Source organism: Polistes canadensis, unplaced genomic scaffold, assembly GCF_001313835.1.
Source record: "Polistes canadensis isolate GaletaPanama2010 unplaced genomic scaffold, ASM131383v1 scaffold_153, whole genome shotgun sequence".
Lineage (NCBI taxonomy): Eukaryota > Metazoa > Arthropoda > Insecta > Hymenoptera > Vespidae > Polistes > Polistes canadensis.
In genome coordinates this window covers 112,048-134,911 of record NW_014569700.1, presented here as the reverse complement: position 1 = coordinate 134,911, position 22,864 = coordinate 112,048, and the positions used below count along the sequence as shown (strand labels likewise).

The 22,864-nt window shown below is 40.3% G+C and overlaps 1 protein-coding gene and 2 non-coding genes across 3 annotated transcripts in view; 1 reads left to right on the top strand and 2 right to left on the bottom strand.

The window, feature by feature from the left end:
* Positions 1-20,336, top strand: part of LOC106788754 (aryl hydrocarbon receptor protein 1) — a 90,807-nt gene extending 70,471 nt beyond the window's left edge. Inside the window, exons 3-11 of the mRNA XM_014752298.1 lie at positions 44-162; positions 7,048-7,137; positions 14,910-15,119; positions 17,229-17,523; positions 17,639-17,780; positions 17,870-18,337; positions 18,426-19,205; positions 19,338-19,470; positions 20,049-20,336. Of these exons, the coding sequence (XP_014607784.1) occupies positions 44-162; positions 7,048-7,137; positions 14,910-15,119; positions 17,229-17,523; positions 17,639-17,780; positions 17,870-18,337; positions 18,426-19,205; positions 19,338-19,470; positions 20,049-20,336 (2,525 nt within the window). The remainder of the gene's footprint in view (positions 1-43; positions 163-7,047; positions 7,138-14,909; positions 15,120-17,228; positions 17,524-17,638; positions 17,781-17,869; positions 18,338-18,425; positions 19,206-19,337; positions 19,471-20,048) is intronic.
* Positions 13,935-14,006, bottom strand: Trnam-cau. The gene has a single exon. It is a non-coding gene; the product is annotated as a tRNA-Met (tRNA).
* Trnam-cau lies at positions 14,504-14,575 on the bottom strand. Its single transcript has one exon. It is a non-coding gene; the product is annotated as a tRNA-Met (tRNA).
* Positions 20,337-22,864: the final 2,528 nt, after the last annotated feature.

The following is a 22,864-nucleotide window of genomic DNA, read 5'->3' as shown; positions in this document are numbered from 1 at the left end:
CAGGATTTCTTCTAATCCGTTCGTGTCTCTTCTTCCTTTACAGTGGTGATGCACAAGGATAAAGAAGAAAATTCGCATCATGATTCGCATTACCGTGCACGTGAATTGGCTGCCCTAGCTGCGTACGATCATCATCACCTTGACGGTGAAATGTTCCTACAGGTGAGTGTGCTCTTGCTTCTTCCATTCGAGACTCTTATCACCGTTTCAATACTTAACATTTATGATCTCATTTCGGCGAGGAAAGAAATTTGAAGACCAGAGAAACGAGAGAGAAAGAGAGAGAGAGAGAGAGAGAGAGAGAGAGAGAGAGAAAAAGGCGCATACTAATTACGAAAGGGTGAACGCGCGCGCGCACTCCTGTCTGCTATTTATGACGCGTAAAATGCACCTGTCCTTTTTGCCAGTATCGATCAAGACGTCTCGGTTCGATCGTCAAGATTAGAAACAAGAAAATATAAGTCGATATTCTTGGTTATCGAAATGTATCGAATACAACGGGTAATATTCCACGGTACTAAGCTTACACATATTTCAAATGAAACATTCAATAAATTCGTTTAAGATATTACTCATTTGTTATAAAAATCGTTAACACGAGTTAATAGAAATCTTAGCTCCGATAGTTTAAGATCTAACAAATTGAAATGGAATAAACATGAACGGGATTATCTATCTTTTCCCACCTTAATTACGTAAGACCTATCTATCGATCGTTGTATCAGGCCAACTGAACGAACGAACGAACGAACGAACGAACGAATGAATGAAAATAAATGGTTGTGGGAAGAGACTCTGTGGAAAGATGAATGGTCGGTCTGACTGAGTACGCGTGTTACCGAATGATTTCGTGATTGAAAGCGTTCGTCGTGAAAACGATACGCGTTAACCCTTTTTTCTTCCTTACCTTTCAAACTTTCTTTCTCTCGAATAACGTAAGAAAAGTAATAGCAAAGTTGTATCGCGCTCGTTAATTTGCAAAGATCGAGCCGAAATTAAATCATTGCGAACGAGGTGGGGGTTGGGGGCGGATGGCGAGGAGGAGGAGGAGGAGGAAGAGGAGGCGGAGGCAGGAGGAAGGAATGGCACGGAAAGGGGTCGGGGGGGAGAGAGAAGGAGCAAGATATCCGGCTGATGAACCGGCTATGAAACCGAGGCGTACGAGGTGTCTATTCCTCCAAAGTATGGAAGGGTATATACACGGATTAATGGAGGCGTATCATGCGAGGCTATTACGTTCCCTTTCCTGCGTTTTAGTCTCATGTGCGCGCGCGAGAGAAAGAGAGAAAGAGAAAGAGAGAAAGAGAAAGAGAAGGCATACAATATACTCGCATGAACTCGTACGGAGGCACGCGTACCTTTCATGCGAGTCCTCCTGCATTACGATCGAACGATCCTGCCAGCATCTATAACGGCGCGTTATTAATTGTCTGCTCGTTAATTACGTTACGTAGCTCGTGCCCGGAGCTAATTCCGAAACGGGCCTCCGACAAGACCGCTAAACGATACTCCACCATTTTATGAACTATCTATTTGAAATACTTAAATGATAGGTTCGAGTTCAAAATCATTCCGAAGATTTTATTCGATATCCTTGACGAACGACGGACGACTCCCTCTCTTTTTCTCTGTCTGTATGTGTGTAGGTAGTAAAAGATTATGTACTTTAAGGTAAGGGGTTTCTTTTATAATTGGGGTGGAATATAAAGATCGGATCGGTAAAGCGTAGTAATTTCGTGGATGGTGGGGCATCGTGGTGGCTGGCGGTCGTCTTGTCATAAACCGGATTTACTGTCGGCCTTTGTGAGCTTTACGAGGATCGGCAAAAGTGTGTATATATTGCGAGAAAAGGGGAAACGAGTCGTCGAACGAATGGAGGAAGGGATAGGGAGTAAAAGAAGAGAGGGAGATTGAAATTGCGTGGGAGGAAGAAGAGACGACGACCAGCCGAGCCAGCTTTGGATGGAGCTCACGAATCATTTGAACGTGTTATTGATATATGTATATATTGTATGGTATAGTACGTAGGTAGGTAGGTATAGGTAGGTTGGTATTGGTTGGTTCTAAAGGTAGGGATATCGAGAAGATGAGAAGAAGAAAAAAGAAAAGAATGGGAGACGATTTTTTTGAGCGTGTGTGGATCGAGAGAAGTTGGACAAGCGAAAGGAAACGAATGAGAGTGTGTGTGTCTGGATTATTTGAAGTAATGGACATTAAACGCAAATCGTTGAAGACTGATCGTTGAATTTTTGACAAGGACGATATAACGAGTAGTCAGTCGTTCATCTTTGCTCGTAACGTAAACGACGAAATCCTTGTAGGTTAATGAAATACAGATATTCCCTTCGAAATCTGGAATAAATGCTTTAGTTAATAACCGGTATACATATAAAAGACTGCAATTTTTTCTTTTTTTTTTGAGCCAAGAATGTATCACGATAAAAACGGGCTTATTTCTCGTTGGGCACGAGGCGTCGCGTGTTTCTTGCAGTTAGTTTTCCTTTCTGTCGACTAACGAACACGCACCGAAGGAAGAGAGGAGGTGCTAAGAAAGCGACACGATTCGAAGACACATAATATACGGAAATATATGTCTGTATGCGTATCATACTAATATAATATAACATCAAGTTGATGGAAAAAGTTTAGAGTAAAGATTTCAAGTAATAAGGGGAGAGAAAATGTCGCAACAAAAAGTTCTGGTCCTTACCGTATCTCTTTTCTGCAAACACGTTGAATTAGTCGAGGATAATAAGGGCGACTTTAGCGAAAAATGTTTATTTGAAACCTTTTACATATATTATAATATAGAAGTTATTATACGTTCTACATCCTACATCGATATTCCGCGGAACGGTAAAAAGCTCAGAACGTCCGACGCGAATGCAAACGCAATTTACTATCCATCCTCTAATCCGTGGTATATGAATTAAAAGTAGTAAAGTTCTCTCCTATTATGCATTTATGCAAAAACGTCGGCGAGTTTATCGTTTCCGTGAAATCGCCATAATATCGATCGATCCAGGCAATACGCCATTTGAGAATAGTTTTCGCGAGAGTAACGCATTGTTGGATGAGCGTTAATTTAGTATTTGAAAAATGCATTCCGATCGATCACTCGATGAAATATTAATGCGCGTCGAAGAAAAATTCACAATAGACAGACCTACCTGCTTTACCATTCGGGCGCGCGCTAAAATTGTCCGTTCTCTGTGTGTGCGTCTGTCCGTCTGTCTACCTGTCTGTCCTTTTCCCCCCCTTCCCTTTTTCAACTTCGGTAGGAATCACGCCTCTCAGTGACGTATATCGCCGCGAGAGCAGCCATTTTGGTCTCATATTTTTTATTTAATAGCCAGCAGCAGCAGCAGCAGGCTATCGTGTATCGCATTAATACACAGGAGCTGCAGGTTGGTAGCGGTAAAAGAGGGTCGTGGTCAGGAATGACCCCCGCAACTGGTAACCCGTAATCACAACCGAGCTATTTTTCTCCCCGGCACATCTACACGGTGCTCTACGTCCAACGAATTTTTTTCGATTGCTATTAGTAATAGACGCACGAATAGAAGATATCTCTCTTTCTAAAAGATAAATTCAAAGTCGAATTAATAAAGATCAAGAGGACAACAAAATAAATCTATTAATAAAATGTATTTAATATAAGTAAATAGGAGATAAAAGTAAATTTGAATTGTTGCGTGAAACGAAACGAACTACTAACGATGACGAGGTACCTGTGCGCCCCTACGTGAGCTAGGCAATTTAGATTCGCGTTTAGGTCGCATAAGCGATCTCTCTAACACCGACTTAAGTGAATTTGGTGTAGAGGTTGTAAGACGGGGAAGTAAGGAGCCAAGAAACGAACGTACGAACGAACGAACGAATGGATGGACAGACGGACGGACGGACGGACGGACGAACGAACGGACGGCCAACTCGATCACCACGCTATAAGGCTCTTACTTGTTGCTGATGGTTGCATGTCTACTCTGCCCTGATTGCTCCCTATGTGAGGAAAGATAGGTAAGTTCGTTTTCGAGAAGACTTAGAAGGGGTGAAGAGAACAAACGGGAAACATCTTCTCCTCCCCTCCCTACCCGTCCCCGCCCCCATGGTTAGACCCTGTTGAAAACTTTTCTCGTCTAATCGTTGCGTTCTCTAATTCGATTATATCCAAAATCTGCATACGCGTATTTATATATTTATATGTGTATATTAGATTAATATTAGGTCGGTGCATAAATAATATCGCAGTTTCGATTAGTTCCATATTTGGCAGGGATTTTTATTTAAAAAAGCAATTTCGTACGAGTTTAAATTGGCAAAACCCGCATAAAAATTGTTTGAAATCTAAACAACCAGAGACAATTAACTGTTATAATGATTTAAGAACCATTATAGAAGTTAACTCGATAAAAACGATCGGGGAGAGATTGCAGAAGAACTCGATGTTGATCGTTTAACAGTTAACTCGACATTTAAAAAGGGTACAATTATTTGTGTAGACCAATTTAATAGATAGGATAGGGAGTCATAGAAGGTAAAGAAAATAGTAGAAAAATCCTGTCGAAATAATTCCCTCGGTACGTTAATCGTAGAACGAAGCCGAGGTCGAACGAGTCGTTCCGAGTCATTAAATCTATTGAAAGTTTCTGAAATCGATAGGAGGAGGAGAAGAAGGAGAGTTAAAGGCAGAAGAGAGGGGTCGTCTAGGGAGACAGCTTCGTACGGTGGTGGTAGAGATTTTTAAAAGACCTTTCGATACTTTCACTGCCTCCGGACTAAAGGAAGGAAGTGTCCTAGACAATTGGCTTCAACTAAACTCGGTTTAAAGCGTTTAAATTGTCTATGTTCAGGCGAAATAGCGAAATCTAAAGAGCAACAGAGAGAGAGAGAAAGAGAGAGAGAGAGAAGTCAATTGGCAGTGAGTCAGTGAGTGAGTCAAAGGTAAGCTTAGGTTGGGTGGGATGATATGAGGGAGGTTAGGTTGCCGGTCGACGGGGCTCGCCTTGGTCTGGCACCGCTAGTCCTTCCCGCGTATTGATCGCGTGCTCCTTTCCTCCCTTAGATACCACACCGACCCTCTCTTAGCCAACTCCTTCCTGCGGAATATCTTACTTCGATACACCCTTTTCGCATCGACACCCGCTGCTACTCTCTCTCTCTCTCTCTCTCTCTCTCTCTCTTTCTTTCCTAATTGCCAATGTTGCAACAAAACCTGCAACAGTTCGCAAAAAATGAAACGAATTATTTTACGTAGTAGATTCTTTAGTTGCCTAGTAGGTCGATTAGAAATGTCAGGGTCGTGCGATAAGAAAGTTCCAAGGGATAGTGTAGACTCTCGAGCTGAACGTCGATATGAATTTAATGCGAATCGATATTCCTTCGGTCTGTTTATCTTTAGCGTTTTAGGGGGAGGCGGGGGGGGGGTTATTATTCGTATCTTTGCAAAGTTAATGCTACTAGTCGCGCTCGCACGAGCAACGGAAGAAAACGGAAAAAGAAAGATTTCGTGCGTGAAGTATTATCGGCGAACAGCTAATACGAGAGAGTCAAGGTGAGGATGAAGGGGTATTAGGAGTGTTCACGCTTGGGCGGAACACGCCAAGTACTCGCGAGTGGCACGCGACTGATTCTCAACCGAGCTCACGCGATAAATACCAATCTTTGTTTTCTTTAAACAGACGGTTATACTTCCGCGAGTACTATCCCCGTTTCTTCTTCTTATTCTTACACGACGTTTACGGTTATTATATAGGTCTTCAAATATTTATTTCCACAGAATATATGGGAAATCGTAACTGTAAACTTAGGCGTAATCTACGAAGAAAGATATATTTTCATTGTAAATTTGTGTAGAGATGAAAAATATTAAACGAGTCAAATCAAACAGATCGATTGGTAATTGCATTAACTCGCAATTATAGTTCCATCTATACTAAGAAAGATTCCCGTGAGACGATGCGCCTGTTATACGAAATGGCCATGTCGGCCATTTCTGTGATACGGTAAGGTTAAGCTATAATAAGAGGGGAGAACACTGCCGAGAAAATCCTATTAGAGAGGCACTATCCTACTATAGCAAGCGATGCTCGAAACTCGAAGCTCACCCTAGCCGCACATCGCTATTGACGCTACGCAGTAAGCCCACCCTCCGAATAAGCCAATGAAAACGCAGCATCCGCGCATGCGATCGCTCCGGTGGGTACCATTTTCTATTCAATGTTTTTCTGCCTATTATTATTCCCAGGAATACGTATATTATTAGTTCGAATTGGTTCTCTCTCTCTCTCTCTCTCTCGATAAGATACATTTGGAAAATAACACCAATAAAATTGTATCCAGAATGCATTTATTTCCATAAATACTAAGAAATTATTGTAAGGTTGGATAATACGTGAAGGTCGATAAATTTTGTAGGATTCGATGATGAACTATGTGCCAGTCTCTTAGGAATTCGCGTAAGATTTGCATGCTACGAAATTCGATGGAATTCGTTTCCCTTTCCATTCTTTCTCGTTTTTTCTACTTTTTTCTCTTATAAAATGGTATTCGGTAGGAAGGATATCGAACGCTCGCCATATTTCAGAACAATAAGGTCTAACTGGCGTGCCTGGTACGGGCCAGGAACCCGACGAAATAAAACAAAACAATCCACGTTTAACTCGAAACGACGGTGCGGCCGAGGGTTAAATGGTTTTCTCAGCTAGTAGTATAATCCTATACCAAATACCCGTTAGAAACTGGAACGGATATTTTGGGCTTCGATGCGAACGTTCGAGTTCGCAAGCTCGTTTGGTATTTGTCGGTATCGGGTCTACCGATAAATGGGAAAACTTTCCGCAACGTTTTAACTCTGTTACGCCACAAAACACGGTGGCGTTCGTTTCTGCGTTTCCTCCATTTCCTCTCTCTCTCTCTCTCTCTCTCTGCCCATTTATTTTTATTTTATTTCTATTTTATTTCTATTTTATTTTTTATCTTTGCCCTTTTTACTTTCCTAATTAGATTTCAATCTAAAACAAAAGAGTCTTTGTATCTGTGTTCCAGGCACTGAACGGTTTTCTGCTGATATTAACCTGCGACGGGGAGGTTTTCTTCGCTACCCACAGCATAGAAAGTTACCTTGGCTTTCATCAGGTAAGCATTTAGTAAACGTATTGCAATATTTATCACGATTAACGTTGTCCGATTGGAATGAGCTAAGGGAAAAGGGAAAACTTACTAACCCATACCACCCCGTTAGTGATACGTGTCAAGAGGTAGAAAACCTATAGGGAGAAAAAAAAATCTAAGGGTTTTACCCTTATTATTGTCGGTTTACTGTTGATTCGTCTACTGCTACACCCTTCCACTCGCTCGCTCGCTCGACAGTCACGCCAGCCTTGTCAAGTTTGCCGTACGTGTCTCGTTTGCCCAAGCATCATCCCTTTCTCAAACGCGACGTATCCTTACTCTTCCCTCGACAGCGTGCACACATTTTTCAATGCTAATAACGTCCTGCAAACAGAATCGTCAAACGAGCCAACAGAACCGAACGCGTTGCTGATTCGTTTACTTTAGAAAACGATCTGCCACGAGAACTAAAATACAATTATTTCGGATTTTTCTTTTCCGATAGAAACGTGAATTTCATTAGAAACATTGATACTTTGTTTTATTATAAAATGAATCATTCATCGTAATCGTAATTGTCTTTTCAATTAGGGACAGAATTTAATGAAACGTTTAATCATTTAAAAGCAAAAGCTAATCACCTCAATGGGTTTAATCTTTTACGACTAATTTCGAGATTTAGATCTTTGAACGATGTCACCTTGCTCTATCGTAGAACCAAGATTACTTTTATCGTGACTCGTTACACCTGAAAGCTTTGTGCACACATCGCAGGGAAAACGCTTCCGATCGGCAAAGGCACCAACCCGCTCGTAATCCTTAAGAATCATTTTTCAAGCCGACGAGCGCTCACTCGGGCGAAAAACTTGATTGACGTTTTCTAATAAGTCCCTTGTTCGATAAAAAGAGAGAGAGAACAAAAATAATAGTAGAAGGAAAATGATACGAAGTAAAGAAAACAATTGATAACCGAGGTGGAATACAAAGTGTCATTCTTAAATAGCCCGCATAAAAATGAAACGACAACGCAAACAGATCGACAATTTCAATTTTTCCACATAAATCTAGAAAGAGAAGAAGGGAGGTGGAGGGGATCGTAAAAAAAAAGCAGACGCAACTCGGCCGACTATGCAAATTTCTTTTCAAATATCTTGCGTAAAAATAAAACGAGTAGAAGATGAAAAAAAAGAAAAAAGAAAGAAATTCTCAACTATAAAATGTGTCGTCATTTTCAAGTAGCCCGCATAAAAGCAGAATGAAAGAAAGAAAGAAAGAAAGGAAGGAAAGAAAAAGAAAAGAGAAATTTAAACACACAGACATCCGCCTATAAAATTTCTTAGCGCGATCGCGTGGTGGATTCTTCCTCCCTTGAATATAGTATAACACACGCGAACGCTTTGTGCACACATTGTAAAGGAGAACTACGATGGACGATGATTTCCCTACTCGATGACCGTGTATCCGAGTGCATAATCGCAGGGCGTTTCGGGACGACGCGATTACACGGCCCTATAACTCCGTAGAAAAGTGCGAGAGTAAGCGTATTCCTTATATCTAAATTATATTCATAAATTCATCAAGAGAAACGGGATATTTATATGAACAAATGCAATACCTTGAAGAACCCCATATACTCGGGTTCGTACAAATTTTAGCAAAATTCACTAATTCTTGGACGCCCAACGATTTCTAACAAGTTTGTAAATGTTTATGACGTTTATATCCGTAGGATCTTGACAATATTTTCTCGAGTAATTGAAGTCAATTAATTTGTCGAGAACAAACTTATGAACACAGGACGACGTTTTACATTTTGCATTATTCGTTTTATCAAGGAGTAATGAATTTGGAGAAGGAACGAATCGATCTAACTAAGATAATTAATTAATAATATTCTCTCGATGACACACGGACGAAAGTGAATAAAAAAGAAAAACTGTATTCGAAGAGAAACCGAATAAATAAAAATAAGTATAAAATAAAATAAAATAAAATAAATGTAAGAGAGAAAAGAGTCGTTTTTAGTTGGATATCTCACGCGATAAACGTGCGAGGAAAGAAAGAAAGGAAGGAAGAAAGAAAGAAAGAAAACAAACGTACGAGCTAGCAAAGTCGAGGAAAAAGGGCATGGATTGAAACTCGCAAGGTTCTTCGAGTCCTCGGCGGGTTGGTTAATTGGGCTGATAGAGTTGATTCGATGCTCAACGAGCCTTTATACCCCGTGACCTGTGCCGGATAAAAGTAATAACTTAAACAAAAGGTCAAAGGGTGCTTATCGGTTAACGGAGCCGGAATATGGAAGGGCGAAAGAGGGTGCTTCGAGAGAAATATGAGAAGAAGATGGTAAAGATAGAGAAAAAGTAGAGGGAGAATTGACGAACGTAATAAGGGAAACGAGGAATCCTTGAAGTAACAAGGACGAATGGTTTTAGGGTGGTTTAGAAAAAAAAAACAAACTACAAAAAAGAAAATATTGAAACAATCCAAGGAATCTCGTAGCGCGCAAGAAAGAAACTTACTTACTTTTTTGTCTACGTTAATAAAAGACATTTTTATCGAGTGAACGAGAACGAGAATTCTTTCGTTTCTTTCGTTGTTTGCTTTATATATCTTACGTATTTGAGTAGTATACGCGTTCGCGTATATCGAGTCGATGAGAGTGTATTGGATAGAAAGGTATAGGTATAAATGATTATACAAAGGCGCTAAGGGTTCGTTCGCGCCCCATCTAAATTATGTGGCAACGTTTTGACAATTAATAGCTGCTAATGAAGACACAATCGGGCTGCCCCGGAGCACTCTCGCCTTTCACCCCTTTTCTCGTTCAACGAGTTCGAGAGACAAAGGGAGAGAGAAAGAGAGAGAGAGAGAGAGAGAGAGAGAGAGAGAGAGAGAGAGAGAGAGAGAGAGAGAGAGAGAGTAGAAGAATGAAACGCTGACGCGGCTTCATAATTCTCCGACATAATTGAGAGCTCAACGTTCGAGGCCGCGATATTCCACTTGGCGAATCTACTATGTACATATATTATTATACGTAAATATATATATACGTATACCAACATACACTTGGCCCTTTCTTTATTCGTCGTCGTCGTTGTCGTTGTCGTCGTGTGTGGGTACGCCGCGCATACCTACACGGTAAATACGTGCAAATACACGAAACCACGCGTACGATGAGAAAGAACACCGATAGAAAGAGAACCTCGATTATTAATGAGCGGCACGGATTAATTATTATTACCTGCCTGATTTGTTTCAATTTGTAGCGGGTCCTTTGATCGCGCCGAATCGGTTCCATCGGTTTTTTCACCCGGTGTCCAGCTTCGATTTATTTCTCGACAGCGTCTTTTCGGTACCCGAACGTATCTTGGTACGTACCTCTGTTTATCCTTGGTACCTGCTGCTAGCTGACACTGAAATATCGCGATAACGATTTTCAAATTGCGGACGGTAGAAAGAAAAAGAAAGAAGGAAGGAAGGAAAGAAAGATAAAGAAGTGTTCTCGTGCGAAACACTGTTTACAGATTTGAAGGGAAACCGTGCCGAGAAAGAATCCTGACGTGTTTCGATTATTAAACAGGATCCGCGGGAGTTCGCATAACGCTAAGAAAGTTTTCCAATTTCGATTGGTTTTCCTTAGATAAGAAGAAAGCAAAGAGGTTCTTTGAAAAGGATACCGTTGTTGCTTGCAAGGGGCAAAGACGAACATGGTGGTGGAAGAAGGGAGGGTGGAAGCAGTAGAAAAAGGAAATAGGCGAGGCGAGGTGAAGTGGAAGAGTATAAGGCGAGGCTTTTGCCTCGGCATTCTTCGTTGGAATGTAAATCAAGTCTGCCGAGGGAGCGAGACTGCTCCGATGCCGGCGGGGGTGCGCTAGCGTCTCCACTAAATAATTACAAGCTCTTAATTAACGACGAGGGTCGATCGTAAAGCCATCCATGACTCGGCCGCTCCGTCCCGCGGATACATGTTTCGAGATTATTTAAACGAGCAATGGTAACAAACGTTACGGACCTTACCGGCAAACCGCCCGCCGCCTTGCCTTCGGTAACTGACCTCAACTCGCGCGAGCCAACCAACCTACGAGCATAAAACCAAATGAAACTAACAAAAATCTAAGATGAGAGTAGTAACTCGGAGACGACGATCGATGCCCAAAGGTATCGGACCAAGATACGCTACCAAATTTAACTATTTTAATACTTCAAATAACACACTCGTTAACATATCTTACAAAACTTAAACTTAAATCTTCGACAAATAATAGACTACTATGTAGGTATATAATGTTATATAATTGAATGAAGAAAATTTGTTGGTAATAAAGAGGGAGAATAATTTGCGTAGGCATTCGCTAATCACGCCCAATTATTACATAGAACGAGAGAGTAAACCTGTATGTATAAACTTCTCTATCGTTCGACAATTAAAATATAATTTACGATTAAGCTCGCTTAATAAAAGCTGCCGTGGTTTAATCCTAGTGGCATTATAGGCGAATACGTGACGGCGAGCCATTATACTGGAACTTATGATTGTAGGTTGACTAAAGTCTTAGAAAAGACTCGGTAGCCGAGCTTAATTTTGAGTAGGAACACACACACATACACACGTACAGATATAACGTAATATCAAATTACTTTGACCGTTTCCAATGTTAACTCAAAGTAAACCTTTTTGCAATCCTCGATTAATCCGATTGATTTCAAATAAAACAACTGGATATGCACGACGTAGGATGAGAGAAAAAGTTAAAATCACTTTCTTCCATCGATTAGCAGAGAAATCATGTATAATCGTTGATTAAAATTAGAGCAAAGGGAGTATCGTTTTTCCCCTTCTACCCGTGGATCGCATCCGCGCGATCGCAGCAGGGTTGCGACTAGACGGTTAACCGCGGGAAACGGGACGTTCGAATTCATTGGATCCCATGGAGAAGAACTTCATGGGACTCCTTTCTCAAGGCGGCGACTACTCTCTCCCTTACCTGCTGTTTCGTTCGTACGAACGAACGAACGAACGAACGAACGATTTTGCGATACCTCTTGCTATATATTTATCGAGACGGTGAGAGTTTTACGAGACTTGAGTCGGTCTCTTGTTTCGGTTTCCGTTTCAGCTTGAGAGAGCTCCGATAGTGCCGCCACAAATGCCAACAGCCGATGATAAATCGATCAAAAGAAAAGAAAAGAAAAATGCATTCGACAAAATGACGACAACGACAAATAAAAAAATGATATACCGCGAGAGACCTCGGGATTGGTGAAAGTTCGATACGCTTCTCCTCGACATTTTCACTTTGGAAAATGCAGTCTTACGGTTACACGGAATTTATACGTATATGTGTGTGCATGTACGTGCATCTAACTATATATAGGATACACAGTAAGATCGGGTACGTTCGCGCATAATGGCAGGGATGGTGCGCGGGTAACATGGAAGTCGTGAGATCCTCACGACGCTGATACCCCGAGATTCGCCTGGGCACGAAATGTACACGCGCGTGTACGCGCGTATATAGAGAGGTACACGGGAAAAGATAGAAAGAAAGAGAGAAGGAGAGAGAGAGAGAGAGAGAGAAGGTGTCAGTGCATCGAGCAGTGCAACGACGTTCTTCGGTTAGAAACGTTAACGCGAGGCTAACGCTGTGATCTCTCTCCTTCCCTCTCTCTCTCTCTCACGTCGTCTCTAGCGCGTGATTTATTATATTATTCGCAGCGAGCAGAGCCTGTCCTGACAGCCATGACCAGGTAATGGTCGAACGAGCCGAGTCCGATCTATTCTCGAGTAGTACCAAGCTTTATTTCAGTTCAGGAACGTTCAGGGATGCGTGTGCTGGCATCGGCACACCGATTATCGGATTAAAAGTCACGCGGTTACACCTATGCTCGAGGTATCCTTCTTCCCTCTCTCTCTTTCTCTCTCTTGGTACCGTACGGCACCGGATTGATTAGCTCTTTTTCTCTCGTTTTACACCGTCACCACCATCTTAGATCTCTCTCTTTCTCTCTCTCTCTTTCTTTCTGGAACCAGAAGCCCCTAGGAGAGAGAGAGAAAGAGACGATGAGCATGACCGTTTCTAAAAGGTAAAACTATGCACCGCCGCTGTCGTGCGGAGACTCATCATTCGAGGCCGGGCTAGTCTGGATTAATTATGCGCGATAAAGTGCGTCGAACACGTGTAGGTACATGGGCAGTATATGCGCTTGTGTCGCTGCACGCCGTCACGACCGATCTGATATTTCCTGAAATAATGCCACTCCACGCCGTACCGTTCGCATTCGAAACGTTTTATTTTACGGAGCGGAAAGAGGAACGAGAGAAAAGATTTCTCTTAATGCCATCGCTTCACGAGTCATCCTCCCCCTCCCCCTCCTCTTCCTTTTCCTCTTCCTCTTTTTACCTTTCATCCTATCATTCGCATACCTATTTCTTCTTCTTCTTATTATTATTTCTTTTTCCAACTAAAATAAATTCTAATGTCTTCTAGTAGATTATTCTTCTTCTTCTTCTTCTCTATGCGTTGCATCTTGCTCTCTAGGACTTATTGCAAGGAAATCAACTTATCCTGCTTGTTTCTACTTACGTCCGAAAGTAAAAGGATCGATATGGCTAGACTTATAGCGAAAGATACCACCACGAACGTCTGACAACACACTCATCGAGTACAAGTGGAACGAAAAATATTCTATGAAATGTATTATTTTAACTTAGCAACGATGCATTATTATTCCTATATACGTCGGAGGATTCGCGATTAACCTAGCAGGATTCTTCGTAAAAATCGATATCGTAATGGGGAATTGAAAAAAAATAATTTTCCTAGCAGAGCATGGTTTCGATCCACGGACCTCTGGGTTATGGGCCCAGCACGCTTCCACTGCGCCACTCTGCTTCTGTGTTACGTTATCTTCTAAATCTTCCTGAAATTTGTTTCATCTAATATATATTTCCTAGAGATTATATATTAATAAGAATTATTAAAGAAATGAGAAACGAAGTCGCACACGAAAGTATACGATAACGTGTAATCATCGAACCGCCCAGTACTTGCTACTCATATCACGATCAAAGATATCTTTAATCTTCTTTTTTAGTTTTTACATAAACAAATATTTAACCGTTTATTTAATGCGATAGGTTCAACTTATATTTACAATCTTACGATGTTAGAGTTGAATATTTGCGCAAGCAACATTAGTACTCGTGATATATACTGCACTCGCGATGATGCATCTGAAAAAAAAAACGAAAAATGAATCATACCGAGTTAGTTTGTAATAATATAATTCAACGTGGTGACTTGCGAGTGAAATATTAAAGCCATTGTTTTATTTCTTGGAAAGGATGCGAAATATTATTAATTAAAAAAAAAAGCAAAAAAATATATCTTAGCAGAGCGTGGTTTCGATCCACGGACCTCTGGGTTATGGGCCCAGCACGCTTCCACTGCGCCACTCTGCTGTTGGAAGGAGCCCTTCAAAATATCCATGTACAGTAGAATGTATGTGGTGGTTATCTCGTATACATATGTATATTAGTAATCGTATAATAGAGTAAGCTACACTTTAATCTGCATCGTAATTACCAATACATATATTATATGCATTTACATATATGTAATAATAATATTCAATTATTTCATCTGGAAATAAAATAAAAATAAAACTTAATGTTTCTTAAATAACACATATTTTGCGAATATTAAATATTCAGTTGAACATAATTTTAAACACAATTGTATAGAAATAATTAATGAACATTAATCTAATTCGATGATTTTGTTTGTTTGTTTCAGTCGGACATCGTTCATCAGAGCGTTTACGAGTTGGTACATAGCGAAGATAGAGAAGAATTACAAAGACAATTAATGTGGAATTCATTTTTACCTGCTGAAAATGCAAGCCTCCCTCTTCACGATGCACTATCACCTCAACATAGTCATCTTCTCGAACGCAGTTTTACCGTCCGCTTCCGTTGCCTTTTGGACAATACGTCGGGATTTTTGGTAAGTCTATCTTCTTTAATTTCCTAAAATAAAGAAGGAAAAACAAATATAAAATGTACAAAATGAACCTTTTACTACAGCGGAGTTTTCCATAAAGTATATACAATCAAGATATTCATTCGTATTATGCTAATCGTTGAAATTTCTTTTTTTTTTTTTTTATATCTAACTAAAGTTATATCAAATCAATATGGAATGAATTATATAAAGAAATATATGTCAGGATAAAGAGCGTTGGGTTGCCACGATGATATCAAGATATGCTAAGTTCGCCTAGAGTACTTTTAATATATATGGAAAATTTTGTCGAGTAACTATAGTCGCCTTTACTTTTTAGCGAGGATTAAACGTTGGCTTCGACTATAGTTTAAGCTTTAATAAGAAAAACTTCGGACTCGTAAAAGTGATAGTTTCTTTTTCGAAATGAATTTCTAGGATCGCAAAAAAAGAAGGAATCGTAAACCTTAATGTATCTCGAGCCCTTATCTTATCGTACTTGGAAATATATTTTTCTTACGAAGAAAAAAAAGTAAAAAAACAAAAGAAAAAAAAACAGAAAAAACGAAATTAAAGTCGAGAATAAATTTCTAGAAAATAACCGCTTACAATTAGCTCGAGTGCAAAGCGAATTGTACGACAAAAATATACAAGCGTTGATTACCATGAAGATATCAAAAAGTTGCATAAAGAATTTTGTAGGCTGACCACAGTCCAACCCTTGAGTCAAGGGATGGGTTAAACTGGTCCAAATGATTGTGCTTATTCGCGCGAATTTCTGAGATTACAAGATGGAATCCTATCTACCTGAAAACGACAAAAATGAAACGAGTAAGTGAAGCAAAGGAGTTGAGAGTAGGGGGAGGAGGATAGGGAGGATTACACCGAGCGCATTGCGGTTGCACTCAGGACGTTTCTCCACGCTGACAAAAGCAAAGTGCCGGCATACAAAACAGTAATTAATAATTTCACTGTCATAAAGGGAGGCCCGGGGAGCAAAGGTAGAAGGCGGGAGGCGGGGGGGAGTGAGAAGGCGACCTCCGTTTTGTGGTCATCCGTTTGCCTTCGTCGTTTCCCCGTCGACCCAAGTAATTGCCTTTTTTCTTCTACGCTTACCTACCCCTCTACCTCTTTCTTTCCTCATGTAGGTATATTACGTTATACATCTCTTACCATTCTGTTCTCCTTCGTTTTTCCACGAGAAAGAAATTGCACGTTCCTATCTTAGACAACGAGCCGCCGAACCATTTTCGAATCTGGTATATATATTGTTTTGTTTTTTTTCAATAACAAATCTTTACTCTCTCTCTCTCTCTACATTTATCGATTTTGGCAATGAAAAAATTTGCGTCCTTGATTTTATACCATTATGATATAAGTTTATTGAAATATGGATAATTTATAATGGCATTTATTTAATTAATAAAATAAAGCAGAGAGATCAGAAGCACTTAGGTTACTTGGTCGTTGTTGGATTCGTCGTGTTATCTGTGTCTCGTTTTGCGTGTAGTATACGGTCAAGTAAATAAGTATGAAATAAATCAAATATGGAGAGCAAAACCCGAGTAACCTCGGATATGGCGATGTGTAGGGAGCCGTGGAAGCGGTAAAACACTAATTATCTTAGGACAAACACACGACAGATGTAGAGAGGTATATTCTTCTGTCGAAGGTAAGCTAAGGGACAAAGACGTGTATATGGCAACTACATATATAGCTATAAAAGGACAGGAACGATTTAGCTTTAAGTCGCGGCCCGAAAGAGGGCCGCGCAAACGCCTTCGCAAAAACAGGACCGCTTTGACGTTTATGAAAATGAAACTGTAATCGTAAAAGGTTCACGGCGTAAAAGGTTTAGCAATGAGTCCGGCCCTCACCCTTGGCGGCGGTATCTCTCGACCCAACGAGGATATCCATTCGCGAGTGAAGTTTTTAGCAAAAGAACAAAAAAAAAGAACGTGGAAAAGCATTTACATGAAATTATTGCAGCCATTCATTCACTCACTCAACCGGGAAACGTGTTTTCTAATATTATTCGCTTTCATTTAAACGACGATCTTTGATTATGTTAATTGTTCGTGCTAAAGATATTTGATAAATGTTTCCTTTCAGCGCTTGGATATCAGGGGACGAGTTAAGGTACTCCATGGACAAAATAAAAAAACCGAACAACCGCCATTGGCTTTGTTTGCCTTGTGTATACCATTCGGGCCGCCCTCGCTTTTGGAAGTACCACAGAAGGAAGTCATGTTTAAGAGCAAACACAAATTAGACCTCGGCTTGGTATCGATGGATCAACGAGGAAAAATGCTTTTAGGATATACGGACGTTGAACTTGCCAATCTGGGTGGTTACGATCTCGTTCATTACGATGATTTGGCCTACGTAGCTAGTGCGCACCAAGAATGTAAGTAAAAACATATTTTATTTTAGCCCTATTTTTCTACATTTATATAATAAACATTTGCCGAACAGTTTCTCTCGTTAATTCTCGATTTAAACTAAGTATTATATGATTGCAGTATTAAAAACGGGAGCATCCGGTATGATAGCATACAGATTCCAAACGAAAGACGGTGGATGGCAATGGTTGCAGACGAGTTCCAGGCTGGTATATAAAAATTCCAAGCCGGATTTTATAATAAGTACTCATCGTCCGTTGATGTTAGTATACTATTGAAATTTAATGAGTAATGAATAGAATAATTTTAGTGTCGAAAATGCTACAAGATTTTCTTTATCTTCGATCGCAGGGAAGAGGAAGGTAGAGATCTGTTGGGAAAACGAACCATGGACTTCAAAGTGAGCTACTTGGACGCCGGTTTAACCAACAGTTACTTTTCCGACAGTGATAGTTTGACGGGTTCCGTGATGACACCTACGCTTCCAACCCAATCAACGCCGCAAAGGGTGAACAGAAGATACAAAACTCAATTGCGCGACTTTTTATCGACGTGTCGGAGTAAAAGGACCAAACTCTCCACGCAATCCTCAGTATCACCCCCAGCTACTCCCACGATGGCATCGGTGGATTATCTCACGGCCGATAGTAGTGCCGCTGCCGCAGTGGCTGCAGCTTACAGCAACCTGAACACGATGTATCCTACACCTTACGCCCCCACTGCCGTAGCTGCGAGCGCCGATCCATCCTTGACTACTTACATCGGTCATACGAGTAATTACCATCAAACGCTCTACCCAGCCACTGCGTTGGATAACAGGTACTTCAAAGTCTACTTACAAAACCTAACATCGACTCGTCTTTCATAATAACGCGTTAGTTCTCACGATAGTTTTTGTCATAATTAGGTACCTTACAGCGGCTACGGAGAATCTCTTTCAATACAGGCCACTAGGATCGTACTACCCAGAATATCACACGAGTACGCCGTACAATGGGTTCATCGACGTATCCCTACCAACTTACGAGACTCATCAATTAACCAGCAAAACGGAGGAGAAACTGTATTGTCAGCAACTCGGTACCGCCGAGTCACCGAAATACAACTACGTCGAAGCAAGCAGACATCCGAGTAGCGTGAGTGGTTCCCCTTACGCGGCCAGCCCAGTCGCCAGTGCGTCGACGATGCACGTTACGACCGCAGACATCAACGTCGCTCGCGCCGGTAGTAGGCACTCGCTCGAAGGCGGTGCCTCTTCGAGTAACTCGGCCGGAAGTTCACCGGTTACCGGAACGACCAACGGAGTCCTTACTCCCAAAATGGAAGACGTTAAGCCGGAAGTCTACGGAAACGAGGCGCCACGGCAAACGGTTCTCATGTGGGGAGCTCCACCTTCTCGTACGCCACCGAGGAACAATGGTAGCTACAGCCCTCCGACTCCTCATTCGACGCATTCTTCTACACACTCGACAAACGTTCCGGTCACCAATGCCGGTGATCCTTTGAAGTCTCTCGCGGAAATGAATTCTATGAACGGTGATTGCAAGTGGCGACAAACGTCTCCGAGTGATCAGCATCAAGCGGTCACGGCTTCTAGTCCTCCGAGAAACAAACAGCATCACCCTCAACAACAGCAGCAGCAGCAGCAACAACAACAACAGCAGCAGCAGCAGCAACAACAACAACAGCAACAACAACAACAACAACAACAGCAACAACAACAGCAGCAGCAACAGCAACAGCAGCAGCAACAACAGCAGCAGCCGCAATCGCAGCAGCAACATCATCAACAACAACCGCAATCGCAACAACATCAGGCACAATATCCTGTTGCCACGACCCAATATCAAGCAGCTGCCGCAGCAGCAGCAGCGGCGGCGGCGGCTACAGCGAGCAGCATAGGATACGCGCACTCTCATCCAGGCCATGGCCACGGGGAAGCGGGCTCCGAGGTATGGCAAGGAGTGCAACACCACCATCACTACCAGTACTATCCCTACCACCATCACCACCCCGCACCACCAAGGCACACGCCCCAGTGAGTGTCACCGCTACCTCACTACTTTTATTGTGACGTTCACTGTTTTTATAAACGAATCTGATCTTTAAGTACTCCGTCATATCATCATACGATACGAGATCGCCTAAATAATAGTACAATACGGTGAAATAAGTACAAATTCTCGTAACTTTGTAGATCCGTTAATTTATCTCTATTTCGATTTCTTTCTATTTCTATTTCTCTCCCTTCCATTTTTTGCGCACCAAGTCGAATTGAAATAAAATGACTTCGTATCGTGTAGAATGTACAATACTTGAATCATAAAGTCATCGCATGGAAACTATAAAAGAGTAAACATATATCAAAAAAAATTTGTTGTTGATAAAGGCAGAAATCTATTTATTGATCGAATATCGTTAGGTCGTGATCGATATTATTAGTCCCACATTTCGATTGCACGTTAGTGATACGGTTAGGCATGACGAAGATGTCGTAAGGTAACCAACGGGGACATACTTTTGGTTACAGCACACCGCCGTCAGGTGCGGGAGCGGGGAGTGCGGTGGGAATAGGCATGGGCATGGGCATGGGCATGGGCATGGGCATGGGCATGGGCATGGGCATGTCCCTAGGCTCGGACAGCACCACCAACAACAGCAACGTATTATATCATCCTCCGCACCACCACCACCATCACGTAGTGGGCTCATCGACGGGGGCAACGGTGGCATCAACTGTACCACAGATTCCAAACCGGACGCCGGGAGTCCTTTGTTGTCCATCTCTGAGGTGACCAACACCCTGCTCAACCAATAGCCCCATCACCGCCACAACGTCCCTTTATCTCGGTGATCATGGTAAGGATTTCATTATCAATTATTTTCCTTTTAATAGACATAATTGTTGCAATTAATATTCTGTTGAAAGAAAAACGCACACGGTTTACTCGTCAACTTTCAGGTATCTCAATGGAGATGTCCTCACCGAGACGGATTACAAATCACGTGACTGTATCATACAGATAATACCGATTAAACTATTAATTTGTAAGAATATTCATATGGTATTGTAATATATACTCATTACGTGGTATAATATCTTTCATTATATTAATTTATCCGTAATATCGATCTATAAGTTATAAGGACAAGCATCTTCTTCTTCTTCTTCTTCACTATCTCTATGTATAATCGTCTATGTCGATTAATAATGAAAAAAAAAAGAAAACAGCGAGGGGGGGGGGAACTAGTGCTATCGTGAAACTAATTCAAAACGTTTCACCTTCCTCTATATTCTTTCGTCGAATATCAATTTATAATAAGCGGAGTGATCTCTATCTAGGATATCAGGGTACTGGAAGAAAAAGTTAAGTACTAACAATAAACGACGTATTAGAAAATGTCTAGTTCCCTTTTAAAAGGTGTATCGGAGCGTCCTAGGTAAACGGGAGATCGAGATGAGCGTGCTACTATTTTCAAAGAAATTAATTGATCGTTTACCGGTGCAAGTAGACCATGCACGGTATATCATTCATTCGATTAAAAAAAAAAAGCACAAAATTTATTCTACGAATGTGTATTATCCAACTAAACTAAACGCAACACACACTTACGAGATTTAATTTATTTTTTGTCGCCCTAACTTTATCCTGGATGATAATGGACGAACGCGCGTTAGAGTTTTATTATTATTTTTTGTTTTCATTTTAGCTTACTATTACGATTACTTTACGATTTCTTTTTCTTTATTTTTCTTTTTGTTTTGTTTAAATTATTATTATTTGTTCGTTTGTTCGCGTTAATTAAGAAAAAAAAAAGAAAAAAAAGAAATTGTTAATTCTGTGATACGTCTTAGGTAAATCTTCGAATGCAATATTCTTCAAAGGCATATTCGAACGAACGAAATATTTATGAATTGTGAGAAAAGAAAGGATAGAAGAATAAAATAAAATAAAATAATAATAATAATAATAATAATAATAATAATAATAATAATAAAGGAGATAAAGAGAAAAAGATTTGAATGGAAAAGATTAAAGATAGAAAGAAATAGAGAAAAAGCAAACCGTGCACAGAGACCGTGTAAGCGATGTCTTTCCTAAACAATACTTGGGGCGTATGTCGTAGTCACGCGTCGTACATACACACATATGCATGCATGCATACGTACATACATAAATACATAGTATCTGTAAGGAGAATGTTAAAAAGAGGAACGATGTGAATTTTGAAAGACTTTAGATAAGTATGATTAAAGCTACGTGCGAGTGGCAAGTGCCTACGACTTACTCCAAAGATTATAAAAAATAAAAAAATATTGTCGATGTTCCATGCGTACACGTAAGCGATTCTCTAAGTTCACCACCACCACCACCACTACCACCGTGTTAAAAAGCTTGAATACTTCGAAACAAATAAACAAAAAAACAAACAAATCTCCTGTTCTCTCTTCATATTAGATAAAAGATAATTTCAAAAGACATGTTTTTCTCTTCTCTCGCAATGAAATATCACTTTTCACATATCATCACATTTTATACACACACAATAAATAAATTATAAATAATGGTAAAAGGAATTTCGAAAATGATATTTTTTGAATAGAGAATTGAACACACATTTCCTACGCGAATCATGGCTTTCTTGCACATTTGGCTACTTCAAGAGATAATCAAATTTCTTGACCATTCGACCCATGGTCACCGTGAAGAGACGAAACACTGCTATGTTGTAGAAAGATAAAGGAACGATTATGTTGATAGGCAAATTCTAAATGTTATAAAAAGAGGTCAATTTGTTTTAATTTTTCGTTTAAATTATTCAATTAACGATTCTTCTTGTTAAAATGTCTTTTTAGGAAAATGCAAATACATTTCGTCGAAGACTATGATATGAAATGAAACGTAGAGAAAAGGAAAAAGAAAAGAAAAAATTCAACATTCTTCCTGCCCACGATCTCCCCAAAAAAAAGATAATAAAACGTGAAATAAACGTGAGCTATTTAATTAAAGAAAATAAAACGTATTCTCATCCGGCCGATCCCCAGTCTTGCCAATATATTCTGTTAATAAGTTTGTAATTTTTGTACTTAATTAATTTATACATCGTTTATGTACATGTGTAACGCATATTTAGCAAAACTAAGCGAGCCTTCCATAACTTTAAAACTTTTCATCAAATATTCACACGTTTGCAAAGTCAAATGATTGCACGACATATTATTTATTACGAATGGAAATGAAAGAATTCATTATTTAATTAATTATTAAAATATTATTATCATTTTCTGTGACAATTATTTCAATATTAAAACTGCTGCGTTGTTCGTGTGTAGCACTGCAATAA